General features: G+C 45.8%; 1 protein-coding gene across 1 annotated transcript in view; it reads right to left on the reverse strand.

Moving 5' to 3' along the window:
* Positions 1 to 25,566, reverse strand: part of MCM3AP (minichromosome maintenance complex component 3 associated protein) — a 109,594-nt gene that overhangs the window by 32,549 nt on the left and 51,479 nt on the right. Inside the window, exons 15-20 of the mRNA XM_063931836.1 lie at positions 23,635 to 23,769; positions 23,402 to 23,515; positions 15,198 to 15,350; positions 14,919 to 15,110; positions 6,105 to 6,173; positions 5,890 to 6,018 (exon numbers count right to left, since the gene is read on the reverse strand). Of these exons, the coding sequence (XP_063787906.1) occupies positions 5,890 to 6,018; positions 6,105 to 6,173; positions 14,919 to 15,110; positions 15,198 to 15,350; positions 23,402 to 23,515; positions 23,635 to 23,769 (792 nt within the window). The remainder of the gene's footprint in view (positions 1 to 5,889; positions 6,019 to 6,104; positions 6,174 to 14,918; positions 15,111 to 15,197; positions 15,351 to 23,401; positions 23,516 to 23,634; positions 23,770 to 25,566) is intronic.

Raw genomic sequence — 25,566 nt, forward strand, 5'->3', positions numbered from 1 at the left:
GAGACTGGGCACAAAAGTAAAAGCTTGAACTAGCTGGTGTGCACTGGCTCCTCCCCCTATGACCCTCCTCCAAGCCTCAGTTAGGATACTGTGCCCGGACGAGCGTACATAATAAGGAAGGATATTGAATCCCGGGTAAGACTCATACCAGCCACACCAATCACACCGTACAACCTGTGATCTGAACCCAGTTAACAGTATGATAAACGAAGGAGCCTCTGAAAAGATGGCTCACAACAATAATAACCCGAATTTTGTAACAATAACTATATACAAGTATTGCAGACAATCCGCACTTGGGATGGGCGCCCAGCATCCACTACGGACTATGAGAAATAGAATTATCGGTAAGTAAATTCTTATTTTCTCTAACGTCCTAAGTGGATGCTGGGACTCCGTAAGGACCATGGGGATTATACCAAAGCTCCCAAACGGGCGGGAGAGTGCGGATGACTCTGCAGCACCGAATGAGAGAACTCCAGGTCCTCCTCAGCCAGGGTATCAAATTTGTAGAATTTAGCAAACGTGTTTGCCCCTGACCAAGTAGCTGCTCGGCAAAGTTGTAAAGCCGAGACCCCTCGGGCAGCCGCCCAAGATGAGCCCACCTTCCTTGTGGAATGGGCTTTTACAGATTTTGGCTGTGGCAGGCCTGCCACAGAATGTGCAAGCTGAATTGTACTACAAATCCAACGAGCAATCGTCTGCTTAGAAGCAGGAGCACCCAGCTTGTTGGGTGCATACAGGATAAACAGCGAGTCAGATTTCCTGACTCCAGCCGTCCTGGAAATATATATTTTCAGGGCCCTGACTACGTCCAGTAACTTGGAGTCCTTCAAGTCCCTAGTAGCCGCAGGCACCACAATAGGCTGGTTCACGTGAAACGCTGAAACCACCTTTGGGAGAAATTGAGGACGAGTCCTCAATTCTGCCCTATCCGTGTGAAAAATCAGGTAAGGGCTTTTATAAGATAAAGCCGCCAATTCTGAGACACGCCTGGCTGAAGCCAGGGCTAACAGCATTACCACCTTCCATGTGAGATATTTTAATTCCACAGTGGTGAGTGGTTCAAACCAATGTGATTTTAGGAACCCCAAAACCACATTGAGATCCCAAGGTGCCACCGGGGGCACAAAAGGAGGCTGTATATGCAGTACCCCTTAGACAAACGTCTGGACTTCAGGCACTGAAGCCAGTTTTTTTTGGAAGAAAATCGACAGGGCCGAAATTTGAACCTTAATGGACCCTAATTTTAGGCCCATAGACAGTCCTGTTTGCAGGAAATGTAGGAAACGACCCAGTTGAAATTCCTCTGTAGGGGCTTCTTTGGCCTCACACCACGCAACATATTTTCGCCAAATGCGGTGATAATGTTTCGCGGTTACATCCTTCCTGGCCTTTATCAGGGTAGGGATGACTTCTTCTGGAATGCCTTTTTCCTTCAGGATCCGGCGTTCAACCGCCATGCCGTCAAACGCAGCCGCGGTAAGTCTTGGAACAGACAAGGTCCCTGCTGGAGCAGGTCCTTTCTTAGAGGTAGAGGCCACGGGTCCTCCGTGAGCATCTCTTGAAGTTCCGGGTACCAAGTCCTTCTTGGCCAATCCGGAACCACGAGTATAGTTCTTACTCCTCTCCTTTTTATGATTCTCAGTACTTTTGGTATGAGAGGCAGAGGAGGGAACACATACACTGACTGGTACACCCATGGTGTTACCAGAGCGTCCACCGCTATTGCCTGAGGGTCCCTTGACCTGGCGCAATATCTGTCTAGTTTTTTGGTGAGACGGGACGCCATCATGTCCACCTTTGGTTTTTCCCAACGGTTTACCATCTCTTGGAAGACTTCTGGATGAAGTCCCCACTCCCCCGGGTGAAGGTCGTGTCTGCTGAGGAAGTCCGCTTCCCAGTTGTCCACTCCCGGAATGAACACTGCTGACAGTGCTATCACATGATTCTCCGCCCAGTGAAGAATCCTTGCAGCTTCTGCCATCGCCCTCCTGCTTCTCGTGCCGCCCTGTCTGTTTACGTGGGCGACTGACGTGATGTTGTCCGATTGGATCAATACCGCCTGACCCTGAAGCAGGGGTTTTGCTTGACTTAGGGCATTGTAAATGGCCCTTAGTTCCAGAATGTTTATATGAAGAGATGTTTCCATGCTTGACCACAAGCCCTGGAAATTTTGTCCCTGTGTGACTGCTCCCCAGCCTCTCAGGCTGGCATCTGTGGTCACCAGGATCCAATCCTGAATGCCGAATCTGCGGCCCTCTAGTAGATGAGCACTCTGCAGCCACCACAGAAGAGACACCCTTGTCCTTGGCGACAGGGTTATCCGCTGATGCATCTGAAGATGCGATCCGGACCATTTGTCCAGAAGATCCCACTGAAACGTTCTTGCATGGAATCTTCCGAATGGAATCGCTTCGTAAGAAGCCACCATTTTTCCCAGGACCCTCGTGCACTGATACCTGGCCTGGTTTTAGGAGATTCCTGACTAGCTCGGATAACTCCCTGGCCTTCTCCTCTGGGAGAAACACCTTTTTCTGGACTGTGTCCAGAATCATTCCTAGGAACAGGAGACGTGTCGTTGGAATCAGCTGCGATTTTGGAATATTTAGAATCCACCCGTGCTGACGTAACACTAACTGAGATAGTGCTACTCCGACTTCTAACTGTTCCCTGGACCTTGCCCTTATCAGGAGATCGTCCAAGGGATAATTAAAACGCCTTTTCTTCGAAGAAGAATCATCATTTCGGCCATTACCTTGGTAAAGACCCGAGGTGCCGTGGACAATCCAAACGGCAGCGTCTGAAACTGATAATGACAGTTTTGTACTACAAACCTGAGGTACCCTTGGTGAGAAGGGTAGATTGGGACGTGGAGATAAGCATCTTTGATGTCCAGAGACACCATATAGTCCCCTTCTTCCAGGTTTGCTATCACTGCTCTGAGTGACTCCATCTTGAATTTGAACCTCTTTATGTAAGTGTTCAAGGATTTTAGATTTAAAATTGGTCTCACCGAGCCGTCCGGCTTCGGTACCACAAACAGCGTGGAATAATACCCCTTTCCCTGTTGTAGGAGAGGTACCTTGATTATCACCTGCTGGGAATACAGCTTGTGAATGGCTTCCAAAACTGCCTCCCTGTTGGAGGGAGACTTTGGTAGAGCAGACTTCAGGAACCGGCGAGGGGGAGACGTCTCGAATTCCAGTTTGTACCCCTGTGATACTACCTGCAGAATCCAGGGGTCCACTTGCGAGTGAGCCCACTGCGCGTTGAAATTTTTGAGACGGGCCCCCACCGTGTCCGAGTCCGCTTGTAAAGCCCCAGCGTCATGCTGAAGACTTGGCAGAAGCAGAGGAGGGCTTCTGCTCCTGGGAAGAGGCTGCCTGGTGCAGTCTTTTTCCTCTTCCTCTGCCCCGGGGCAGAAATGAGTGGCCTTTTGCCCGCCTGTACTTATGGGAACGAAAGGACTGAGTTTGAAACGACGGTGTCTTTTTCTGCTGAGAGGTGACCTGGGGTAAAAAGGTGGACTTTCCGGCCGTTGCCGTGGCCACCAGGTCCGATAGACCGGCCCCAAATAACTCCTCCCCTTTAAACGGCAATACTTCCATATGTCGTTTGGAATCCGCATCCCCTGACCACTGTCGCGTCCATAACGCTCTTCTGGCAGAAATTGACATAGCACTCACTCTTGATGCCAGGGTGCAAATATCCCTCTGTGCATCACGCATATATAGTAATGCATCCTTCAAATGCTCTATAGTTAGTAATATACTGTCCCTATCCAGGGTATCAATATTTTCAGTCAGGGAATCCGATCATGCCACTCCAGCACTGCACATCCAGGCTGAGGCGATTGCTGGTCGCAGTATAACACCAGTATGTGTGTATATACCCTTCAGGATATTTTCCAGCCTTCTATCCGCTGGTTCTTTGAGGGCGGCCGTATCAGGAGACGGTAACGCTACTTGTTTAGATAAACGTGTGAGCGCTTTATCTACTCTAGGGGGTGTTTCCCAACGCGCCCTAACCTCTGGCGGGAAAGGGTATAGTGCCAATAATTTATTAGAAATTAGCACTTTTTTAATCGGGGGAAACCCACGCTTTATCACACACCTCATTTAATTCATCGGACTCAGGAAAAGCTACTGGTAGTTTTTTCACTCCCCACATAATACCCTTCTTTGTGGTACTTGTAGTGTCAGAAATGTTCAATGCCTCCTTCATTGCCGTGATCATGTAACGTGTGGCCCTACTGGACATTACGTTTGTCTCCTCACCGTCGACACTGGACTCAGTATCCGTGTCTGGGTCTGTGTCGACCCACTGAGGTAACGGGCGTTTTTTCGCCCCTGACGGTGTCTGAGACGCCTGGACAGGTACTAATTGATTTGTCGGCTGTCTCATGTCGTCAACAGTTTTTTGTAAAGTGCTGACATTGTCACGTAGTTCTTTAAATACAACCATCCAGTCAGGTGTCGACTCCCTAGGGGGTGACATCACTAATACAGGCAATTGCTCTGCTTCCACATAATTTTCCTCCTCATACATGTCGACACAATCGTACCGACACCCAGCACACACACAGGGAATGCTCTGATAGAGGACAGGACCCCACTAGCCCTTTGGGGAGACAGAGGGAGAGTTTGCCAGCACACACCAGAGCGCTATATATATATATAGGGATAACCTTATATAAGTGTTACACCCTTTTATAGCTGCTATTTATAATTTAGCTGCCAATAGTGCCCCCCCTCTCTCGTTTTTACCCTGATTCTGTAGGGACTGCAGGGGAGAGTCAGGGAGCCGTCCTTCCAGCGGAACTGTGAGGGAAAATGGCGCTTGTGTGCTGAGGAGATAGGCTCCGCCCCTTCACGACGGCCTTATCTCCCGCTTTTTTCTGGAAAACTGGCAGGGGTTAAATACATCCATATAGCCCAGGAGCTATATGTGATGTATTTCTTTTGCCATCCTAAGGTATTTCTGTTTTTATTGCGTCTCAGGGCGCTCCCCCCCAGCGCCCTGCACCCTCAGTGACCGGAGTGTGAAGTGTGCTGAGAGCAATGGCGCACAGCTGCAGTGCTGTGCGCTACCTTAGTTGAAGACAGGAACGTCTTCTGCCGCCGATTTCACCGGACCTCTTCGTTCTTCTGGCTCTGTAAGGGGGCCGGCGGCGCGGCTCCGGGACCCATCCAGGCTGAACCTGTGATCGTCCCTCTGGAGCTAATGTCCAGTAGCCTAAGAAACCCAATCCACTCTGCACGCAGGTGAGTTCGTTTCTTCTCCCCTTAGTCCCACGATGCAGTGAGCCTGTTGCCAGCAGGACTCACTGAAAATAAAAAACCTAAAATAAACTTTTACTCTAAGCAGCTCAGGAGAGCCACCTAGCATGCACCCTTCTCGTTCGGGCACAAAAATCTAACTGAGGCTTGGAGGAGGGTCATAGGGGGAGGAGCCAGTGCACACCAGCTAGTTCAAGCTTTTACTTTTGTGCCCAGTCTCCTGCGGAGCCGCTATTCCCCATGGTCCTTACGGAGTCCCAGCATCCACTTAGGACGTTAGAGAAATGCCAGTTAGGAGCAGACTAGCTGGAGACTATTTGGAGCAATTTGAGGATAGGGTATGTGCACACATGTGTAGCGATCATTTAATACATTCTAAGACAGCAGCCCGGTTCCCATGGGCACTTAAAAATGACCAGAGGTTGCAGAGGAGAAAAGCTAGGTTAGAATTAAGTGCCAGCTCCCTCGGAGCCCTCAAGCAACCAATGGTAGCAGTGTCCCCCAGATTGGAAGAAATACAAAAAAATGAAAGCTAGAATCTGATTGGTTGCTATGAGCAACACCTCCACGTGAAGGTCCAATACATCTGCCATAAGCCTTCACTCACCTGCTGGGGTCACTAAGCTCAGTAATTTCAGGCAGAGCGAGGACAGCTTTCCAGAAAATGCACTGCTTCCATGGAGAGAGATTCTCCACAATCAGAGATGGCAACTCCAATGGTTTCCACGCAGCATCACTGTATTCCAAGAACAGGTAGAATTATATAGTACGACTACATGGGCAGAGAAAAAGTTAATATAGAGAACAAAGTATTGTACAAACCAGAGTGACTCCTGGAGTAAAGTCTGAGCCCTCATTTGTTGGAGGTTCTGCTCTCTAAGCTGTAGACATCTGGAGGGGGGGGGGAGGAAATGCAGTAGTTACAAGAGGTTAGCACACATCAACTTGGGACACATAAATACCATGGTAAAACCAAGCAAGGGTGTATTTCTTTTCTGTTTCAACTTTTTTTTTTTTTGCCTAGTGCGATCAAGCTTTCAATTAAGGTTATAAGAGGCCTAGTTGGGTGTGGCTCATAAGCCAGTCCTGTATAGATGTTTCTCTGTATCTGGGAGGTGAGTACAGTGACTGCAATGTAGTATGTGCTGGGCATTGTCAAAGTCAGAAAAATATCTCTATACACACTGCCATATTTGCACCTCATACACGTCCGCACTGCGCATGCGTACGCTCTCCCGTGCGTGCGCATACTCACAGTCGCGGGCACCCGCAGGCGCACGGTATGCGTATTTACGGTAGAGTTTATGTGATCGTAGCGTGCGACTCAATCGTTACATATTTTAACTATATAATGTATTTTGTAGATCATGGTCCCTTTGATAGATTCTGAAAGTTTAGTTAATATAGCATGTTCCTGGACGGAGGGATCCCTCTTTGTATTGTACGAAGGGTCTAACAGGAGTCATACAGTGGTGTTTAGTACCCATCGGAAGAGTATTTAATTAGCAATATTCCGGTGTTGGTTTGGAGCGGATTAATCGCTCGTGCGAATAGTTATGGACATAAGAAGTTTATGTGCATTTACTATTATTTGCTCTTACTTAGCCATGCGGCGGGAAACCCAGTATCCCACCCACCTGAGCTGTTGGAAATCGTCACAGCCCACCTGTATGAATCAACCCATGACCTTTTGTTATAGTGCGAAGCCGAATTCCTGTGTCCAATGAACAATGAGATTGTAGGGACCATTGAATTGTATTGTGTGTGGGGCATAAATAGACAAGCCGATCACATCCAGCTCACTCTTCAACGGTTATCATTGCTGAAAATCGGGAGCTGGATGTCCAGAGGCGCATGCGATCGTTCCCCTTGTGCGTAAGTGTTTCTCCGCAATCATATTGTTCTTACGGTTATTGTGAGCCATTTCTCTCTCTCTCTCTTCTCCTCTTTCTCTCTTATTTTCCCTTAAAACGTAATTGTATTGTATTGTATTTCCTGTGTAGTTATCTGGTTAGTTAGTCTATGTTATATTGTAGTGTATGACTTGTATTGTGTTAATTCTTTTGCAAGTAATATCCATAATATATATATAAGGCGTTAGACCCTAAGCCCAGGTATCCGTGTATTTTATATATAGTGTTAAGTAATCTCAGAGCGTCGGTGACGCTCAAACAGCTTCTAAGTTAATCAGGTTACACAAGGTTGCATCTACACACTATCACTACACTAAGGTTTTACTGCATAATATACTGTTTATGGTTTAGATATAAAGGTTTAACATTGTGAGCGTCAGCGCCGCTGGTGATCTCCTCGTGGTCCCGAGCGTCCGCTACGCTATAGCGAACCATTACGTTAGTCGGCAGCCAATAGCGTGCCTGCCTGTGATCTCTTGGCCGTAAGCGAACGTGACGCTAGAGCGTCTCGACTACGGCTAAGCGATCGTTACACAACGTGCGTACCCTTACGGTACTTAATACGTCAATAGCGTACAGTGTTCCTAGGCCTCTTAAAGGGTTTTATATACGATAAATATTCAGCTTTATCAATTGGCGGCTCGCCCGTCCTTCACATATCTGCACTAGGTAGATTCAGCAGACATTATCCATCAGCAAAGGGCGGGAGGTTATATTCCTCGTAGTGCTGACGGGATAAGCGTCTGTTTCACTTAGTAAAGGGTGCTGAAGGAATCCGGGAACCGGAGGTAAGAACAACACGCTAGTGTCTTTTAAAACTGTTTATTTTTCTGCCTTGCGTACACACGCACGCACATATATATATATATATCTGCATTTCTTTTTCATTTGTGTATTTTCGTATATCACTCTCCTGGTTGCCAGTTTTATAGTTGATAAAAGTGCTAAGAGAGATTTGCCGCTATTTCAATAGTTTGAGTAAAGGTAATATAGTTAAAGTATAGACAAACACACAGCTTTGCCTGAGAGACGAGGAGGTCAGTGTGGTGCGCGGTAGATGATCGAGGATCATCTACATTGATAAACGTATAAGTTGTGTTACAGTGGATCTTTGCTTTGCGTACACGTGTCTCTAACAAAGGACTGAGACTTGCGTACGCAACCCAGAGGCCGACGCACGCAGCGTATATTACGCAACGGAGCGTCCGTGTACGCCCATGTAACTCAAATCACAAGTGTTATTTTTAAAAGGAGATAAATAGCGCAACGCGGTAAATAACGCAAGGCGATAAATAGCACAAATTGATTTCAGTTTTTCCAAAACTTAGTTTAAATACCTTACTTTACTGTAATGCCTCTGGGGACAGCTATCAGACTACGGGAAATGATTTTTCTGATCAGAAAACTATAAGAATGATAGTGGGTTGAAAACGGTATGAGTGTATTGAATCCCGCTTTGTGGACTTTGTGATCTGTGTGATAAAACGGTATTGAATCCCGCTTTGTGGACTTTGTGATCTGTGTGATCTTTGGTGGAACGTGATGAGCACGGTCTGAGTGAAAACGTGCAACAGAGTGTGATAAAGTTTTCGTTGTATTACGCTCTGGCTGTTTTGGAGCACAGTAGGGAGACTCCAATGATCCTACCATTTATGGGCAACAAGTGTCTATAAGTGGTACGATTGGACCGCACGGTTGTATGTGTGACCAATAACGCAACGTGATATGAGGTCGTATATCCATGCGTAAATCTTGCCCTCATACGTGTTGTAGGGAGCACATGCAAGCGTGATTTGTGTAAAGAAAAAGGAAGGGAATTTTCTCAGGAAAATCTCTAGAGATAGGGCCTGCAACGGCTACACGTGTCTGCTAGAAGGCGGACCGGAGATACTCGGAGCAGAAGAAGTTCAGTGGAAGAGCTTTAAGGATTTCCAACGTAAATTTCTGTGTTTGGTGCATTTTAGGAAGTTTTTCTGTGTTAAAAAAGGTCCACAATGGAAGCCAAGTGCACAACACAGGGACGTTCAGCAGTCAGGGTTCAGACTACAGAGGCTTGCAGACCCCGAGGGTCTGCTCGGTTAGTAATGTGGAGGAAATATGGTCCCCACACTGAGACCTTTTGTGATGAATGGACACGAATGACTGCGGGGGATAATGCACCATTTCCCGGGATAGGTAGTTTTGACACAGAGGTGTTGCATAATTTAAGGCGGAGGATCTGTCTCATAAAATACTGGAAACAACGAGTTAAACATGATGATTGTTTGCAGATATGGCTACAGGAAAGTGACATGCAAAGAAATGTAACTTACATACCTAACTTTCATCTTGAGAGGAGAGACATGGCAATGGAGAGGATTATGGTTGCGGAGAAAGGCACGATGGGGTGCGATAAAAGTGCACTTAGTAACTATATTAAGAATGAATGTAACAAACGTAATAAGGTTTATAAAAATGAAAGTGTTAAATGTACAACTATTAACCCATGCAAGTCGCACCCCTTGTTAAACTTTCCTCAGGAACACCAACAAGAAAGTGAGCCCAGCACAATGTCGGAGCCTTTTCCAGCAGCCATCACACAAGACATCCAGGTGGACACGACCAAATCGGTAAAGACTGTAATCAAACCCCCTAACGGAGGGTCAGGTGAGGTCGTGTCCACAGGTACGTATGGTATTATACATCACGCACAAACAAATGTACCTCATATCGTAGAACCAATTCAGAATGACGTTACTGGACTTAATCCTGTCAGGGTAATTGCAGTACCGAATGGGAAAACTGACTCTTCAGGAGTCACTCCCGTCAGGAACATCGCCATGTACTGCCCCTTTTCCCGGACAGAATTAAGAACAATTCTGTCTGAATTTCCTGATCCCAGGAAAGACTTAGTTGCTTGTCAAAAATACATTAGAGTGCTAGGACATACTGCAGAGCCAAATAACAAAGATTGGAGGACAGTTTTGAGGACATGTTTACCCCCCGATGTTGATTCATTGAAATTTATCGCTGATTGTAAGCTAGATGAGGAAGTGCCACTAACAGACGAGTATAACCAAGATAATGTAAAAAGAATTAATCTACAGTTGAAAGAATATTTTCCTACAGTAGTAAAGTGGAATAAAATCTTTACAATAAAACAAAAAGAAGGTGAATCCGCATCAGAGTATTTTCACCGGGCTCTGCAGGATATGGCTAGGTACACGGGTATAGATGACATTGACACTAATGTACACCACAGAGAGGTAGCTGTGTCTGTATTAATGAACAACTTAAAAGACACACTAAAAATTAGGGTACAAACCTCGATACCTCATTGGAGAGGTATCTCGGTCGCTGCATTAAGAGAGTCCGCTATCGAGCATGACCGAAATATCCAAAGAACCAGGGAAGCGCAGGGAGAGCGGTTAATGGCACTGAACATCCAAGCACTAGAGGAGGCATCAAGTCGACCGGAACCCCAGGCCCCTAGCACATGGAGAAAGCCAAGTATTTGTTATCATTGCAACTGTAATAACCCACATAAAGTTAGACCCCCTAGACCAAGAAATGAGCAAAATTATAACACACCAAATTATAATCAGGGATCATATAGGAAAAATTTTGGCCCACACCCATAATGTGCAGTCAGGAAAGGTGATCATTAGGACTGATGGTAAGCCTGAGGTTATAGTTAATAAATTGGGAGGTCATTCCCTGAAGACACAGGAATGACCGGGTGAAACGTTGTAAATGTATCTGTGAAATGTTTCTTTTTCTCTCTCCCCATCTCTGACGATTATTAGTAAGGACTCAAACATTGCATATCCGCTTGGTCTTTGCAGAAGTCTACCAAACCCCAGCATGACCTATCCGCACCAATGTATTCTGGCCAGATACAGACAATGGAATATGGAAGTGCTGGGGGGAGGGACTGCGCAAGGAAACCATTGGCCATGTAGATATGACAGCCTGATGATCTGACAATGTTTTAGAAAATGTTTATGTTTGAAAAATGTTTCTTTTTTTTCTGTTGTTTATTGATGTGTTATGTTATATATACATATATGAATTGTTCTCTCTCTCTTTTGTTTTTTTCCTCTTCTCACTCATGTTTTAAAGATGGTATGTCACACCTCAGTTAGACAAATGGTAATGCAAGATTTTTTTTGCTCCTTACAGGAAGATCGCTGGTTTGGAGGGAATATTGCATCACCGGAATGTTCGTTTGGAAGACTGAGAGACAGCACCTTTGAAATGACAGCAGAACAAGAAGAACAACAAGACTAGAGAACTTAATTATCGTGACAAGTTTCTCTCCCCCTCAAACTGTTTTTCTGTACCCCCATTACAAATTTCTTCTTTTCTCCTCCTGTAAGATGGACTTGCCCAAAGAGACTGTGATATGGATTTTCCTGTTGACCATGATGTTGACCCGAGCAGTCTGTTCCGGCGAGAGTACCATGAAGGTCGAGAAAGGATCCAGAAAGGTTCCGATGACTGAGACGGAGGTGTAAATTTCCAATAGCAACACAACCACCAAGCAAAGGCGAGTACCGGAAACAATCTAGCAGCCATGTTATTTGTAAACATTGTGAAGGATTGTTAGTTGAAGAAAACTGTATCTGTAGGCTCCGTGACAATGTAGTTGAGGATGGGTGCATTAAGAAATGCCAATCCAGTTTTAATATCCATATGGACCGGCATCCATTGAGTGACTATCACTCCTTAGTGGGTAGTGTGTTAAATAAAACAGATTGTTGGGTATGCTCTCAAGTACCTCAAGGTCATAGCAAATCAGGGCTAGTACCATTTCCTTTAACGTTAGGGGAGGTACTCGAGTTAAGCGGTGGGAGACCGGTGGACAGGAGGTTTAATATCTCCAGCCCTCCTAGTTTGAAGCTCCACCAATACCATGTGGATAGGTCCCTATTATGTTTTAACATCTCCAATCCCCGAAAGCCGGGAAATTGGGAAGTGTCATGGAGTAACCAAACCATGACCTTTTCGCATAGAGCAGATAGAATGCCTACAGATACAGAGCTTATACGCCACATAGCCAGTAGAGGAAAATCTTTCCGGTATAGGTATACCTTAGGAAATAGGATTACGAGAGTTGGAGAGGTATCACCAGGATACTGTGCACATATCGTACAACCTGATACGTGTACTAAGCAGATGGAAGAATTAGGGTTAGGAGATTTCACATGGTGTGTAATATGGTAATGTCCTACTCCGTCCCATATGTTCTCCCCGATGATGCATATTTCATATGCGGGAGGAAGGCGTATAAAGTGGCTTGCCCCAAACTCTGAAGGATTGTGTTATATTGGAAAAGTACTACCTGAGGTAATGAGTTTAAGGAGTGAGGAAATAGTAATTCCAATGGATTTGATTTATGACCCAAATGTAGAAACAATGATGTGATGAAAATGCGATTTCTACGGTCCGTTTCTTTCACCTGTTTTTCCGTTTTCCTCCAAGGTAAAAAGACCCACTTGGACGAGGAATTTGATGAGCCGATACACAGACAACGGATGGATTAAAGAAGAAGTTTTGACAACCTAATACACAGATTTTTGATGAACTTTGCCATAGATCCCCAGTTTCCCTAGAAATTTTAAAATTACGCTAGCCCAACACTTTTGTAAATCTATGGACATTGACAAAGCTTTTGCTCGCACTTTATGGGCAAAAGCACAAAGAAGACTGCATTCAACAGACACCGAACAAGACTTCAACCGACAAATGTTCATTTACCTGACATAGAATACCACTGCATTTACCGTAATTATGTCTTTTCTTCATCTCTACAACCTTCAGGTAATTACACACATAGTATAGGGAATACAGGCACAGATATCAGCAATCACATATTCCCCCATTCATGTATCATCAACTAAAATGTGCTCCCCATTTTGTTACAACCAAAATCCGAAAGAGCTCGGTAAAGTTTGACAGCCCATCCACAGACCCGTACCACGGGATAAGAAGGAATTCAAATGTATACTTCGCAATACCTCGAAGCTTGATTTAAAACATGTATGGCACGATGATACATGACCCTCAAACATGGATTCATACACACATGCTTCTGCTATCTCACTAGGTCATACCCTCTTCACACCTTCTCCTCTCTCCTCCCTTACCCAACCATGGAAATGTATTAACCCCTGACATATATTTTTCTCTTTTTGAAATGTTTTAGGAAGTGGCAGTTATTGTTGACTGCCAAAGGGTGGACTGTCAAAGTCAGAAAAATATCTCTATACACACTGCCATATTTGCACCTCATACACGTCCGCACTGCGCATGCGTACGCTCTCCCGTGCGTGCGCATACTCACAGTCGCGGGCACCCGCAGGCGCACGGTATGCGTATTTACGGTAGAGTTTATGTGATCGTAGCGTGCGACTCAATCGTTACATATTTTAACTATATAATGTATTTTGTAGATCATGGTCCCTTTGATAGATTCTGAAAGTTTAGTTAATATAGCATGTTCCTGGACGGAGGGATCCCTCTTTGTATTGTACGAAGGGTCTAACAGGAGTCATACAGTGGTGTTTAGTACCCATCGGAAGAGTATTTAATTAGCAATATTCCGGTGTTGGTTTGGAGCGGATTAATCGCTAGTGCGAATAGTTATGGACATAAGAAGTTTATGTCCATTTACTATTATTTGCTCTTACTTAGCCATGCGGCGGGAAACCCAGTATCCCACCCACCTGAGCTGTTGGAAATCGTCACAGCCCACCTGTATGAATCAACCCATGACCTTTTGTTATAGTGCGAAGCCGAATTCCTGTGTCCAATGAACAATGAGATCGTAGGGACCATTGAATTGTATTGTGTGTGGGGCATAAATAGACAAGCCGATCACATCCAGCTCACTCTTCAACGGTTATCATTGCTGAAAATCGGGAGCTGGATGTCCAGAGGCGCATGCGATCGTTCCCCTTGTGCGTAAGTGTTTCTCTGCAATCATATTGTTCTTACGGTTATTGTGAGCCATTTCTCTCTCTCTCTCTTCTCCTCTTTCCCTCTTATTTTCCCTTAAAACGTTATTGTATTGTATTTCCTGTGTAGTTATCTGGTTAGTTAGTCTATGTTATATTGTAGTGTATGACTTGTATTGTGTTAATTCTTTTGCAAGTAATATCCATAATATATATATAAGGCGTTAGACCCTAAGCCCAGGTATCCGTGTATTTTATATATAGTGTTAAGTAATCTCAGAGCGTCGGTGACGCTCAAACAGCTTCTAAGTTAATCAGGTTACACAAGGTTGCATCTACACACTATCACTACACTAAGGTTTTACTGCATAATATACTGTTTATGGTTTAGATATAAAGGTTTAACATTGTGAGCGTCAGCGCCGCTGGTGATCTCCTCGTGGTCCCGAGCGTCCGCTACGCTATAGCGAACCATTACGTTAGTCGGCAGCCAATAGCGTGCCTGCCTGTGATCTCTTGGCCGTAAGCGAACGTGACGCTAGAGCGTCTCGACTACGGCTAAGCGATCGTTACGCAACGTGCGTACCCTTACGGTACTTAATACGTCAATAGCGTACAGTGTTCCTAGGCCTCTTAAAGGGTTTTATATACGATAAATATTCAGCTTTATCAGCATATATGCTAGTGTAGGGACTTGCAGAAAATTGGGGTCACTGGACAATTTTTGCAGTATATTATTAGCGCCAATAGCAAAAGTCTTTTTGTTTTGTAATACTAGGCCTCACCTGTTCACAGAAACGCATAATTTTCCAGCATTGCCCAAGTCAACGATTCCCTTGGCCAGGTTCTGCATATCATGTATAGCACTGGGAGCTAAAGCCTTCAGCTTTCCATCTCGGCCCAATAAGCCAGGGGCAGCCGGAAACCCTCGCATCTGACGTCTCAGCTTCTTTCGTGCAGCCAAAACTTCCCTCCACCTGACAAAAGATCACATTGGTACCAAGAGGTTACAGGATGAATTGCGTATTCCTGCAAATAAGTCTGTGTGGAAATTAATGACAGACCTCTGAATGTACTTGCTGCAACACCGCATCTCACAAAGGGTCTCCTTAGCTATATCCCAGACCTCGTCATTCAGAGACTGAGTCACAAACTGGTCGCAGACATGCTGAGAGCACTGTAAAATGCGTTTTTTATGATCGCGTTCCACTGCTTGCCTAGAACACAAGTAAACTGCATAAGACTCAAGAGAGTGAAAATATTTCTACAAAGTAAAACACAACATTTAAAACAAAACAAAGAAAACCCAAAAACAAACATGTTGGCGAGAAACGAGCAGTGTAGAGAAAATGAACAAAAGCACAAATATTATTTGAGCTCGGGAAATCCTTTTCTCCAAAGCTTGGAGGACTCAGACAGAACGAAGAAACCCCAAAAACAAACATGTTGGCGAGAAACGAGCAGTGTAGAGAAAAGGAACAAAAGAACAAATATTATTTGAGCTCGGGAAATCCTTTTCTTCAAAGCTTGGAGGACTCAGACAGAACGAAGAAAACCCAAAAACAAACATGTTGGCGAGAAACGAGCAGTGTAGAGAAAAGGAACAAAAGCACAAATGTTATTTGAGCTCGGATAATCCTTTTCTCCAAAGCTTGGAGGACTCAGACAGATGGAGAATAGTACCTCTTCAGATAGTGCAGGTGTATGGGTGATGATAAAAATAGTTGCTAGACTCCATTTTGTCTTGCTAAATGCTCAGTAATGCTTATCATTTTTCTGTGCATATAAGTTTGCAGCCAGACAGGTCACAAGCTGTGTGACTATTTACAGCTTGGAGGGCCCCTGTTTGTGGAAATCTAATGTTTTTAGCCTTTGTCATCTGTGTAGCTATTATCAGGTCAGAATAATCTAGCCTGTTGTGTGGTATGGTAAATTATGATGCGACTGTTCCATGTGAGAGCAAACGTAGCTGTAGTTTCAGGGAAAGAGGCAACATTTTTTATTTAGACACACTTGTGTATTTCCCCCGTCTCAACAACAAGACATTTTCCCATCTTTGCACCAATGGTTATCTTTTTTTTTTTTTTTCTATAAACCGAGATCCTGCAGTTAGAAGGCAGCTCATCCACGGACCACCTGCCGTGGTGCCTGGAACATGCTGAACGGTTTATTCTAGCTCTAATGTATCGAGAACGGGATTTCTGGAATCTGTACAAGATCCTGAACAAAAAAAAATTGTGCTGCTAAGTATCCATGTTATGTTTATATGACTTGTGTTACCTGTTATTGCAACATTACAAGTTATAATAAAATGGTCAATGACTTAGATCACGATGTGTAGTCTCCATTGTTAACGCTTGTATCTCCGAACCTGGTTTTTCAACCAACAGCATTATAGTGCGCTCTATTATCTCCTTGGTCACCACAAAGAGGCTACATTACAATCCTTCATCACTTGACTTCTAGAACTTTCAAATGAAATCGGGAAAGAAATGCAGTAATATGGAAACTGCGAGGGATCAAGTTTCAGGATTTCTGCAGAAAATCCTTTCACTCATTTATATTATATGCATACCCAAAACCAGTAGTGTTAAAATAATGGATACTGCAGGTTTTAAACTGATTTTCCCCTGACTGACAGTAACTTTAATTTCCAATTGTTTTTACCTTACATGTTATTTCCATACTGGTACAATAGGTATATTTATCATTTTTACTGTGATTTCTAGTGTTTGGAATTTTAATCAGCTGATACTCAAGTTTCATTTCTTGATGGTCATTATATTTGTCTGCTATTAGGAGTACCTACAGTACACGCCAGGACACATTTACGGTTTTGTAAAGAAAAATAAGATTTTACTTACCGGTAAATCTATTTCTCGTAGTCCGTAGTGGATGCTGGGGACTCCGTAAGGACCATGGGGAATAGACGGGCTCCGCAGGAGACAGGGCACTTTAAGAAAGAATTTAGATTCTGGTGTGCTCTGGCTCTTCCCTCTATGTCCCTCCTCCAGACCTCAGTTAAAGAAACTATGCCCGGAAGAGCTGACAGTACAAGGAAAGGATTTTGGAATCCAGGGCAAGACTCATACCAGCCACACCAATCACACCGTATAACTTGTGATAAACTTACCCAGTTAACAGTATGAACAACAATCGAACATCAGATCAACCCTGATGCAACTATAACATAACCCTTATGTAAGCAATAACTATATACAAGCATTGCAGAAAAAGTCCGCACTTGGGACGGGCGCCCAGCATCCACTACGGACTACGAGAAATAGATTTACCGGTAAGTAAAATCTTATTTTCTCTAACGTCCTAGTGGATGCTGGGGACTTCGTAAGGACCATGGGGATTATACCAAAGCTCCCAAACGGGCGGGAGAGTGCGGATGACTCTGCAGCACCGAATGAGCAAACACAAGGTCCTCCTCAGCCAGGGTATCAAACTTGTAGAACTTTGCAAAAGTGTTTGAACCCGACCAGGTAGCTGCCCGGCAAAGCTGTAATGCCGAGACCCCTCGGGCAGCCGCCCAAGAAGAGCCCACCTTCCTTGTGGAATGGGCTTTTACTGATTTTGGCAGCGGCAATCCAGCCGCAGAATGAGCCTGCTGAATCGTGTTACAGATCCAGCGAGCAATAGTTTGCTTTGAAGCAAGAGCACCCAGCTTGTTGGGTGCATACAGGATAAACAGTGACTCAGTTTTCCTGACTCTAGCCGTTCTGGCTACATAAACCTTCAAAGCCCTGACCACATCTAGTAACTCGGAATCCTCCAAGTCACGAGTAGCCACAGGCACCACAATAGGTTGGTTCATATGAAAAGATGACACCACTTTTGGCAGAAATTGCGGACGGGTCCGCAATTCCGCCCTGTCCATATGGAAAACCAGATAGGGGCTTTTATGTGACAAAGCCGCTAATTCTGACACACACCTAGCTGAAGCCAAGGCTAATAGCATGACCACCTTCCACGTGAGAAATTTTAACTCCACGGTTTTAAGTGGCTCAAACCAGTGTGACTTCAGGAAACCGAACACCACGTTAAGATCCCAAGGTGCCACTGGAGGCACAAAAGGGGGCTGAATATGCAGCACTCCCTTTACAAACGTCTGAACTTCAGGAAGAGAAGCCAGTTCCTTTTGAAAGAAAATGGATAGGGCCGAAATCTGGACCTTAATGGAACCCAATTTTAGACCCAAAGTCACTCCCGACTGTAGGAAGTGAAGGAAACGGCCCAGCTGGAATTCCTCCGTAGGGGCATTCCTGGCCTCACACCAAGCAACATATTTTCGCCATATACGGTGATAATGTTTAGCCGTCACGTCCTTCCTAGCCTTTATCAGCGTAGGAATAACCTCATCCGGAATGCCTTTTTCTGCTAAGAATCGGCGTTCAACCGCCATGCCGTCAAACGCAGCCGCGGTAAGTCTTGGAACAGACAGGGCCCCTGTTGCAACAAGTCCTGTCTTAGAGGCAGAGGCCATGGGTCCTCTGTGAGCATTTCTTGCAGCTCTGGATACCAAGTCCTTCTTGGCCAATCCGGAACAATGAGTATTGTTCTCACTCCTCTTCTTCTTATGATTCTCAGCACCTTGGGTATGAGAGGAAGGGGAGGAAATACATAGACCGACTGGAACACCCACGGTGTCACTAGTGCGTCTACAGCTATCGCCTGAGGGTCTCTTGACCTGGCGCAATACCTCTGTAGCTTTTTGTTGAGGCGGGATGCCATCATGTCTACTTGTGGCAGTTCCCACCGACTTGCAATCTGCGTGAAGACTTCTTGATGAAGTCCCCACTCTCCCGGGTGGAGGTCGTGCCTGCTGAGGAAGTCTGCTTCCCAGTTGTCCACTCCCGGAATGAACACTGCTGACAGTACGCTTACCTGTTTCTCCGCCCAGCGAAGAATTCTGGTGGCTTCCGCCATCGTCACCCTGCTCCTTGTGCCGCCTTGGCGGTTTACATGAGCCACTGCGGTGATGTTGTCTGACTGAATCAGCACCGGTCGGTCGCGAAGCAGGGTCTCCGCTTGACGTAGGGCGTTGTATATTGCCCTTAGTTCCAGGATGTTGATGTGAAGGCAAGTCTCCTGACTTGACCACAGACCTTGAAAATTTCTTCCCTGTGTGACTGCTCCCCACCCTCGGAGGCTTGCGTCCGTGGTCACCAGGACCCAGTCCTGAATGCCGAATCTGCCGCCCTCGAGAAGGTGAGCACTCTGCAACCACCACAGGAGAGACACCCTGGCCCTGGGGGATAGGGTGATCAGCCGATGCATTTGTAGATGTGATCTGGACCACTTGTCCAACAGATCCCATTGAAAGGTCCTCGCATGGAACCTGCCGAAGGGAATGGCCTCGTATGATGCCACCATCTTTCCCAGGACTCGTGTGCAGTGCTGCACCGACACCTGTTTTGGTTTTAATAGGTCTCTGACCAGTGTCATGAGCTCCTGAGCCTTCTCCATCGGGAAATAAACCCTCTTCTGGCCTGTGTCCAGAATCATGCCCAGGAAGGGCAGACGAGTCGTAGGAATCAACTGCGACTTTGGAATATTCAGAATCGAGCCGTGCTGTTGTAACACTTCCCGACAGCATGCCACGCTGATCAGCAACTGCTCTCTGGACCTCGCCTTTATGAGGAGATCGTCCAAGTATGGGATAATTGTGACTCCTTGCCGACGCAGGAGCACCATCATTTCCGCCATTACCTTGGTAAATATTCTCGGTGCCGTGGAGAGACCAAACGACAACGTCTGGAATTGGTAATGACAATCCTGTACCACAAATCTGAGGTACTCCTGATGAGGTGGACAAATGGGGACATGAAGGTAAGCATCCTTTATGTCCAGAGACACCATAAAATCCCCCTCCTCCAGGCTTGCGATGACCGCTCTGAGCGATTCCATCTTGAACTTGAACCTTTTCAGGCATATGTTCAGGGATTTTAAATTCAATATGGGTCTGACCGAACCGTCCGGTTTCGGTACCACAAACATGGTCGAAAAGTAACCCCTTCCCTGCTAAAGGAGGGGAACCTTTACCACCACCTGCTGAAGATACAATTTGTGAATTGCAGCTAACACTATTTCCCTCTCTAAGGGGGAAGATGGCAGGGCCGATTTGAGGTAACGGTGAGGGGGCATCTCTTCGAATTCCAGCTTGTATCCCTGAGACACAATCTCTATAGCCCAGGGATCCACCTCTGGGTGTGAACCCACTTGTGGCTGAAATTTCGGAGACGCGCCCCCACCGGGCCTAGCTCCGCCTGTGGAGCCCCAGCGTCATGCGGTGGATTTAGTGGAAGCCGGGGAGGACTTCTGTTCCTGGGAACTAGCTGTATTGTGCAGCTTCTTTCCTCTACCCCTGCCTCTGGCAAGAAAGGACGCACCTCGGACTTTCTTGCCTTTTTGTGATCGAAAGGACTGCATTTGGTAATACGGTGCTTTATTAGGTTGTGAGGGAACATATGGCAAAAAATTTGACTTTCCAGCCGTAGCTGTGGAGACCAGGTCCGAGAGACCATCCCCAAACAATTCCTCACCCTTGTAAGGTAAAACCTCCATGTGCCTTTTTGAGTCGGCATCGCCTGTCCATTGCCGAGTCCACAGGACCCTTCTGGCAGAAATCGACATTGCATTTATTCTAGAGCCCAGTAGGCTAATGTCTCTTTGAGCATCTCTCATATATAGGACAGCGTCTTTTATATGCCCCAGGGTTAGTAATATAGTATCCTTGTCCAAGGTATCAAGTTCCTCAGATAAGGTATCTGTCCATGCTGCTACAGCACTACACATCCAAGCCGACGCAATCGCCGGCCTTAGTAAGGTACCTGAATGTGTATAAATGGACTTCAGGATACCCTCCTGCTTTCTATCCGCAGCATCTTTTAGGGTGGCCGTATCCTGTGACGGCAGGGCTACCCTCTTGGATAAGCGTGTTAAAGCTTTGTCTACCCTAGGGGAGGATTCCCAGCGTAACCTGTCCGTTGGCGGGAAAGGATACGCCATAAGCATCCGTTTGGAAATCTGCAGTTTTCTATCTGGAGATTCCCAAGCCTTTTCACATAACTCATTTAACTCATGTGAAGGGGGAAAGGTCACCTCTTGCCTTTTTTCACCATACATATAAACCCTCTTGTCAGGGACTGGGGTTTCCTCTGTGATGTGCAACACATCTTTCATTGCTATAATCATGTAACGGATGGCTTTAGCCATTTTAGGCTGTAACTTTGCATCATCGCCATCGACACTGGAGTCAGAATCCGTGTCGATATCTGCGTCAACAATTTGGGATAGTGGGCACTTCTGAGACCCTGACGGCCTCTGCGACATAGGATCAGGCATGGGCTGAGACCCCGGCTGTCCCAAGGCTTCAGCTTTATCCAACCTTTTATGCAAGGAAGTAAGATTATCATTTAAAACCTTCCACATATCCATCCAATCGGGTGTCGGCGGCGACCCCACATTCATTTGTTTCCACATAGCCTTCCTCGTCAAACATGCCGACACAAGCGTACCGACACACCACACACACAGGGGATGCTCTATTTGAAGACCGTTCCCCCATAAGGCCTTTTGGAGAGACAGAGAGAGAGTATGCCAGCACACACCCCAGCGCTATATGTCCCAGGAATCACACAGTAACTTAGTGTTAACCCAGTAGCTGCTGTATATACTGTTTTTGCGCCAAATTTATGTGCCCCCCCTCTCTTTTTACACTCTTCTACCGTGATTCTGCAGGGGAGAGCCTGGGGAGCTTCCTCTCAGCGGAGCTGTGGAGAGAAAATGGCACTGGTGAGTGCTGAGGAAGAAGCCCCGCCCCCTCAGCGGCGGGCTTCTGTCCCGCGTTTCTGTGTAAAAATATGGCGGGGGCCCATGCATATATACAGTGCCCAACTGTATATATGCCCACTTTTGCCAAGAGGTCTCTAATTGCTGCCCAGGGCGCCCCCCCCCTGCGCCCTACAGTGACCGGAGTATGTGGGTTTAGTGTGGGAGCAATGGCGCACAGCTGCAGTGCTGTGCGCTACCTCATATGAAGACTGGAGTCTTCTGCCGACGATTTTGAAGTCTTCTTGCTTCTGTCACCGGCTTCTGTCTTCCGGCTCTGCGAGGGGGACGGCGGCGCGGCTCCGGGATCGGACGACCAAGGGTGCGATCCTGTGTACGATCCCTCTGGAGCTAATGGTGTCCAGTAGCCTAAGAAGCAGGACCTATTTTCAGTGAGTAGGGCTGCTTCTCTCCCCTCAGTCCCACGTAGCAGAGAGTCTGTTGCCAGCAGATCTCTCTGAAAATAAAAAAACCTAACAAAATACTTTCTTTTTAGCAAGCTCAGGAGAGCTCACTAAGTAGCACCCAGCTCGTCCGGGCACAGATTCAAACTGAGGTCTGGAGGAGCCAGAGCACACCAGTATCCTATCCAAATTCTTTCTTAAAGTGCCCTGTCTCCTGCGGAGCCGGTCTATTCCCCATGGTCCTTACGGAGTCCCCAGCATCCACTAGGACGTTAGAGAAATAACGTCTGTAAATAGTCTGAATAAAAGTACTGAACATTATTCTGGCTACAGCATATTCTATAGGAATGAGTAAACAACTATGCTCCAGAGTTAACTTGATTTAAGTGCTAAGGATATGTATTAAGCCTGGAGAAGTGATGAAGCAGTGATAAGTGGAAGGTGATAATGCACCATCCAATCAGCTCCTAACTGTCAATTTACATATTGGAGTTGATTGGCTGGTTCGTTATCACCTTGCTCTTATCACTGCTTTATCTCTTCTCCAGGCGTAATACATCTGCCCCACGGTTTCTGCTCTGTAAAAATGGGAATAAAGCAATACTCAGCAGTGGGATTTTATAGTGTATGGAGAAACAACATAGGAGCATTCATTATAGTGAAGTAAGGCAATACAGGAAACGCTCAGTATACAGCCAGGATATACAGGAGCCGGAGTGATTCCGGGGAGATAGTCAATATACACACACACACACACACACACACACACACACACACACATTATATATATATATATATATAAAATCAGCATAAAAAGGCAAAACCACCCAGTCTAGGAATCTTAGATCTTATTGTTGTACAATTGTGCCATTTGTGAAAACGATAAGACTTCTGCAGAAAGGTCTGACCTCCTGAAGGAAAAGTATACTGCGTCTGCTACAGTCACCAAATACCTTGCAGAAAAGAGAAAGCGTAAATGCAAAACTAAGTCAGCGGAATGTAAATATCACTAATACGACACTCACTGCAGCTCTTCACTGGATATTTTGTAGATGCCCTCAGTAATGACTTCATTCAACAGGTCTTCACACTGAGACTGGCTCACCATAGACAACATCCGCTCTTTCTCCAGAATTAGCCTGTTATAAAAGTCAAACTTAGACACCGCACAAGTTTGGCAATACATTATTATGTTATGATAAAATGTATTACTCAACAGAAGTATCCACCAAACCCCTCTTCAAAATACACTACTTGCCTGGCTTCTTCTGCCTTCCGCCTCTTTTCCTCCTTCACTCTTTCAGTCTCTGCTTTCACTTCATCTACGGCAATTTTACTAGAGAAATCCATGATCACATCTCCAAGGAGCTTATCCGCAGCCAAAGAAGACTCTCTGCAGAAGCCGGAGGAGAGATGAACAGAAAAATATTTATAGAGAAACGGTGAAGAATGCCAGTTTTATGATGTATTGAAGAGAGTGGGCATCATTCCAGATAAATGATCACCTTATCCAAGTTATTATGACCTTGGTGTGGATGTTATGTATATTTTTTTTCAAATTTATCACAAGTGAGCCACTGGCTAGAAAGTACCTCATTTTTGTTTACTGAAAAAGTAGATCATCAACTTCAGCGTCCTAATTAATATATTACTTGATGCAATGTTACAAAGTAAAGCCTTACAAAAATAAAAGGATTATTGTATTCACTGTAAAATGCATTCCTTGTAATCTATTTGTGGGACACCGCTAGACTCTGTATTTGGAGGGTGGGCTTAGCAGTAGTATGGTGGTCAATCCCGGGATCGGGATTGGCGGGATCCCGGGATTTAGGGCCAAAAATGCCCGGGATTCAATCCCGGGATTGGAAGCTCCAATCCCGGGGATTGAGGGATCAGCGTTGAGCGTCCACAGGACACTCAGACGCTGCCCGGCTTCATCCTTCCGGGTCCCCAGCGCAGCGTGAGAGGTCACGCTGCGCTGTCAGCAGCTGCTGGGAACCGCCAGCAGCGTTCAAAGGATGTTCCCCGCCCGCCCCCGTTATATGGTGAGTTATATGGGTGGGGCGAGGTGGCGGCCACCTAGCTAAAAGCCAATCCCGGGATTGGCCATTTTTCAATCCCAATACCCGGGATTGAAAAAATGGCCCGTGATTGGCTTCCCTAAGCAGTTGGTACTAGCAAACCAACTGAAACTCCGGCTCCTCTAAGTCCTCCCACCTCCACTGCACCATCATTCCAATATCTAACACAGCCGAACAGAGAACCACAACAACGAGGGACGAAATGCAGGGTCCCCCAAGATGAATTGCTAGCAAATGGATTTAACAAGGAGCATAAAAATCCTCTTTCCTCTTACATCCAATCTAAGGGACACTGCTAGACTCTGAGGGGGGTATGCACTGGCATGCCAGGCATAACATTTGACGCTTGAAACTCACCCTCTTTGGCAGAAAAGTATGAGATCTTGTAAATGTATAACAGAGGGAACAAATGTGTCACCCTGTATAGATGCTCGGTTGTGACACTGTGCCTAGTCGTGTGAGAAGCAACCACAGCTCAAGGAATACGAGCTCTAATGGAAGAAAGAGTGAAAACAGCTCTTGCAGTTGACTTTAACTGGAAAACAGAGATAAAAAAATAGGTTTCGTAGACTAGCTCTTCTCTGAGATAACCTTGACAGGGAGGGAAACTGCGTCCTCCTATTACTCCAAGACTCCACAAGAAAAAGGGCTCTAACACAGAGTGACAGAGGTGACACAGTGAGTCTGGATCTCTACTTCTCGTGACACCAACTTATAAAAGTGCTCATCTGGTTAAAAATCGGATATTTGTACTCATCGTAAAATCTTTTCCTCAGAGTCCATCCGGGGGACGCTGCGGTATTCATTACACTTGGGTTAGAGTGTGTGCTATGGGAGTTTAGGCAGAAGAACTAAAGCAGTTACTCAATTACCTTGATGCAATTGGTTTACGAGCCTGAAGCATAGTCACTACTACAGACAGAGGCAAACCTTTTACCTTGATGATGCTGGTCTCGAGAACCATGCCGTCACAGACATTGGAGACAAATCCCGGTGATGACACAGATTTTGAAATAGGAGATCTGTCCGAAGATGTAGACTGTAAGGGGTCTTGGCCACCATGGTCTGAAGAAAGGCACAGCAGTGTAAACCGGCTAATCCGGAGCGAT

The sequence above is a fragment of the Pseudophryne corroboree genome, chromosome 6 (genome assembly GCF_028390025.1).
Source record: "Pseudophryne corroboree isolate aPseCor3 chromosome 6, aPseCor3.hap2, whole genome shotgun sequence".
NCBI classification, from domain to species: Eukaryota; Metazoa; Chordata; class Amphibia; order Anura; family Myobatrachidae; genus Pseudophryne; species Pseudophryne corroboree.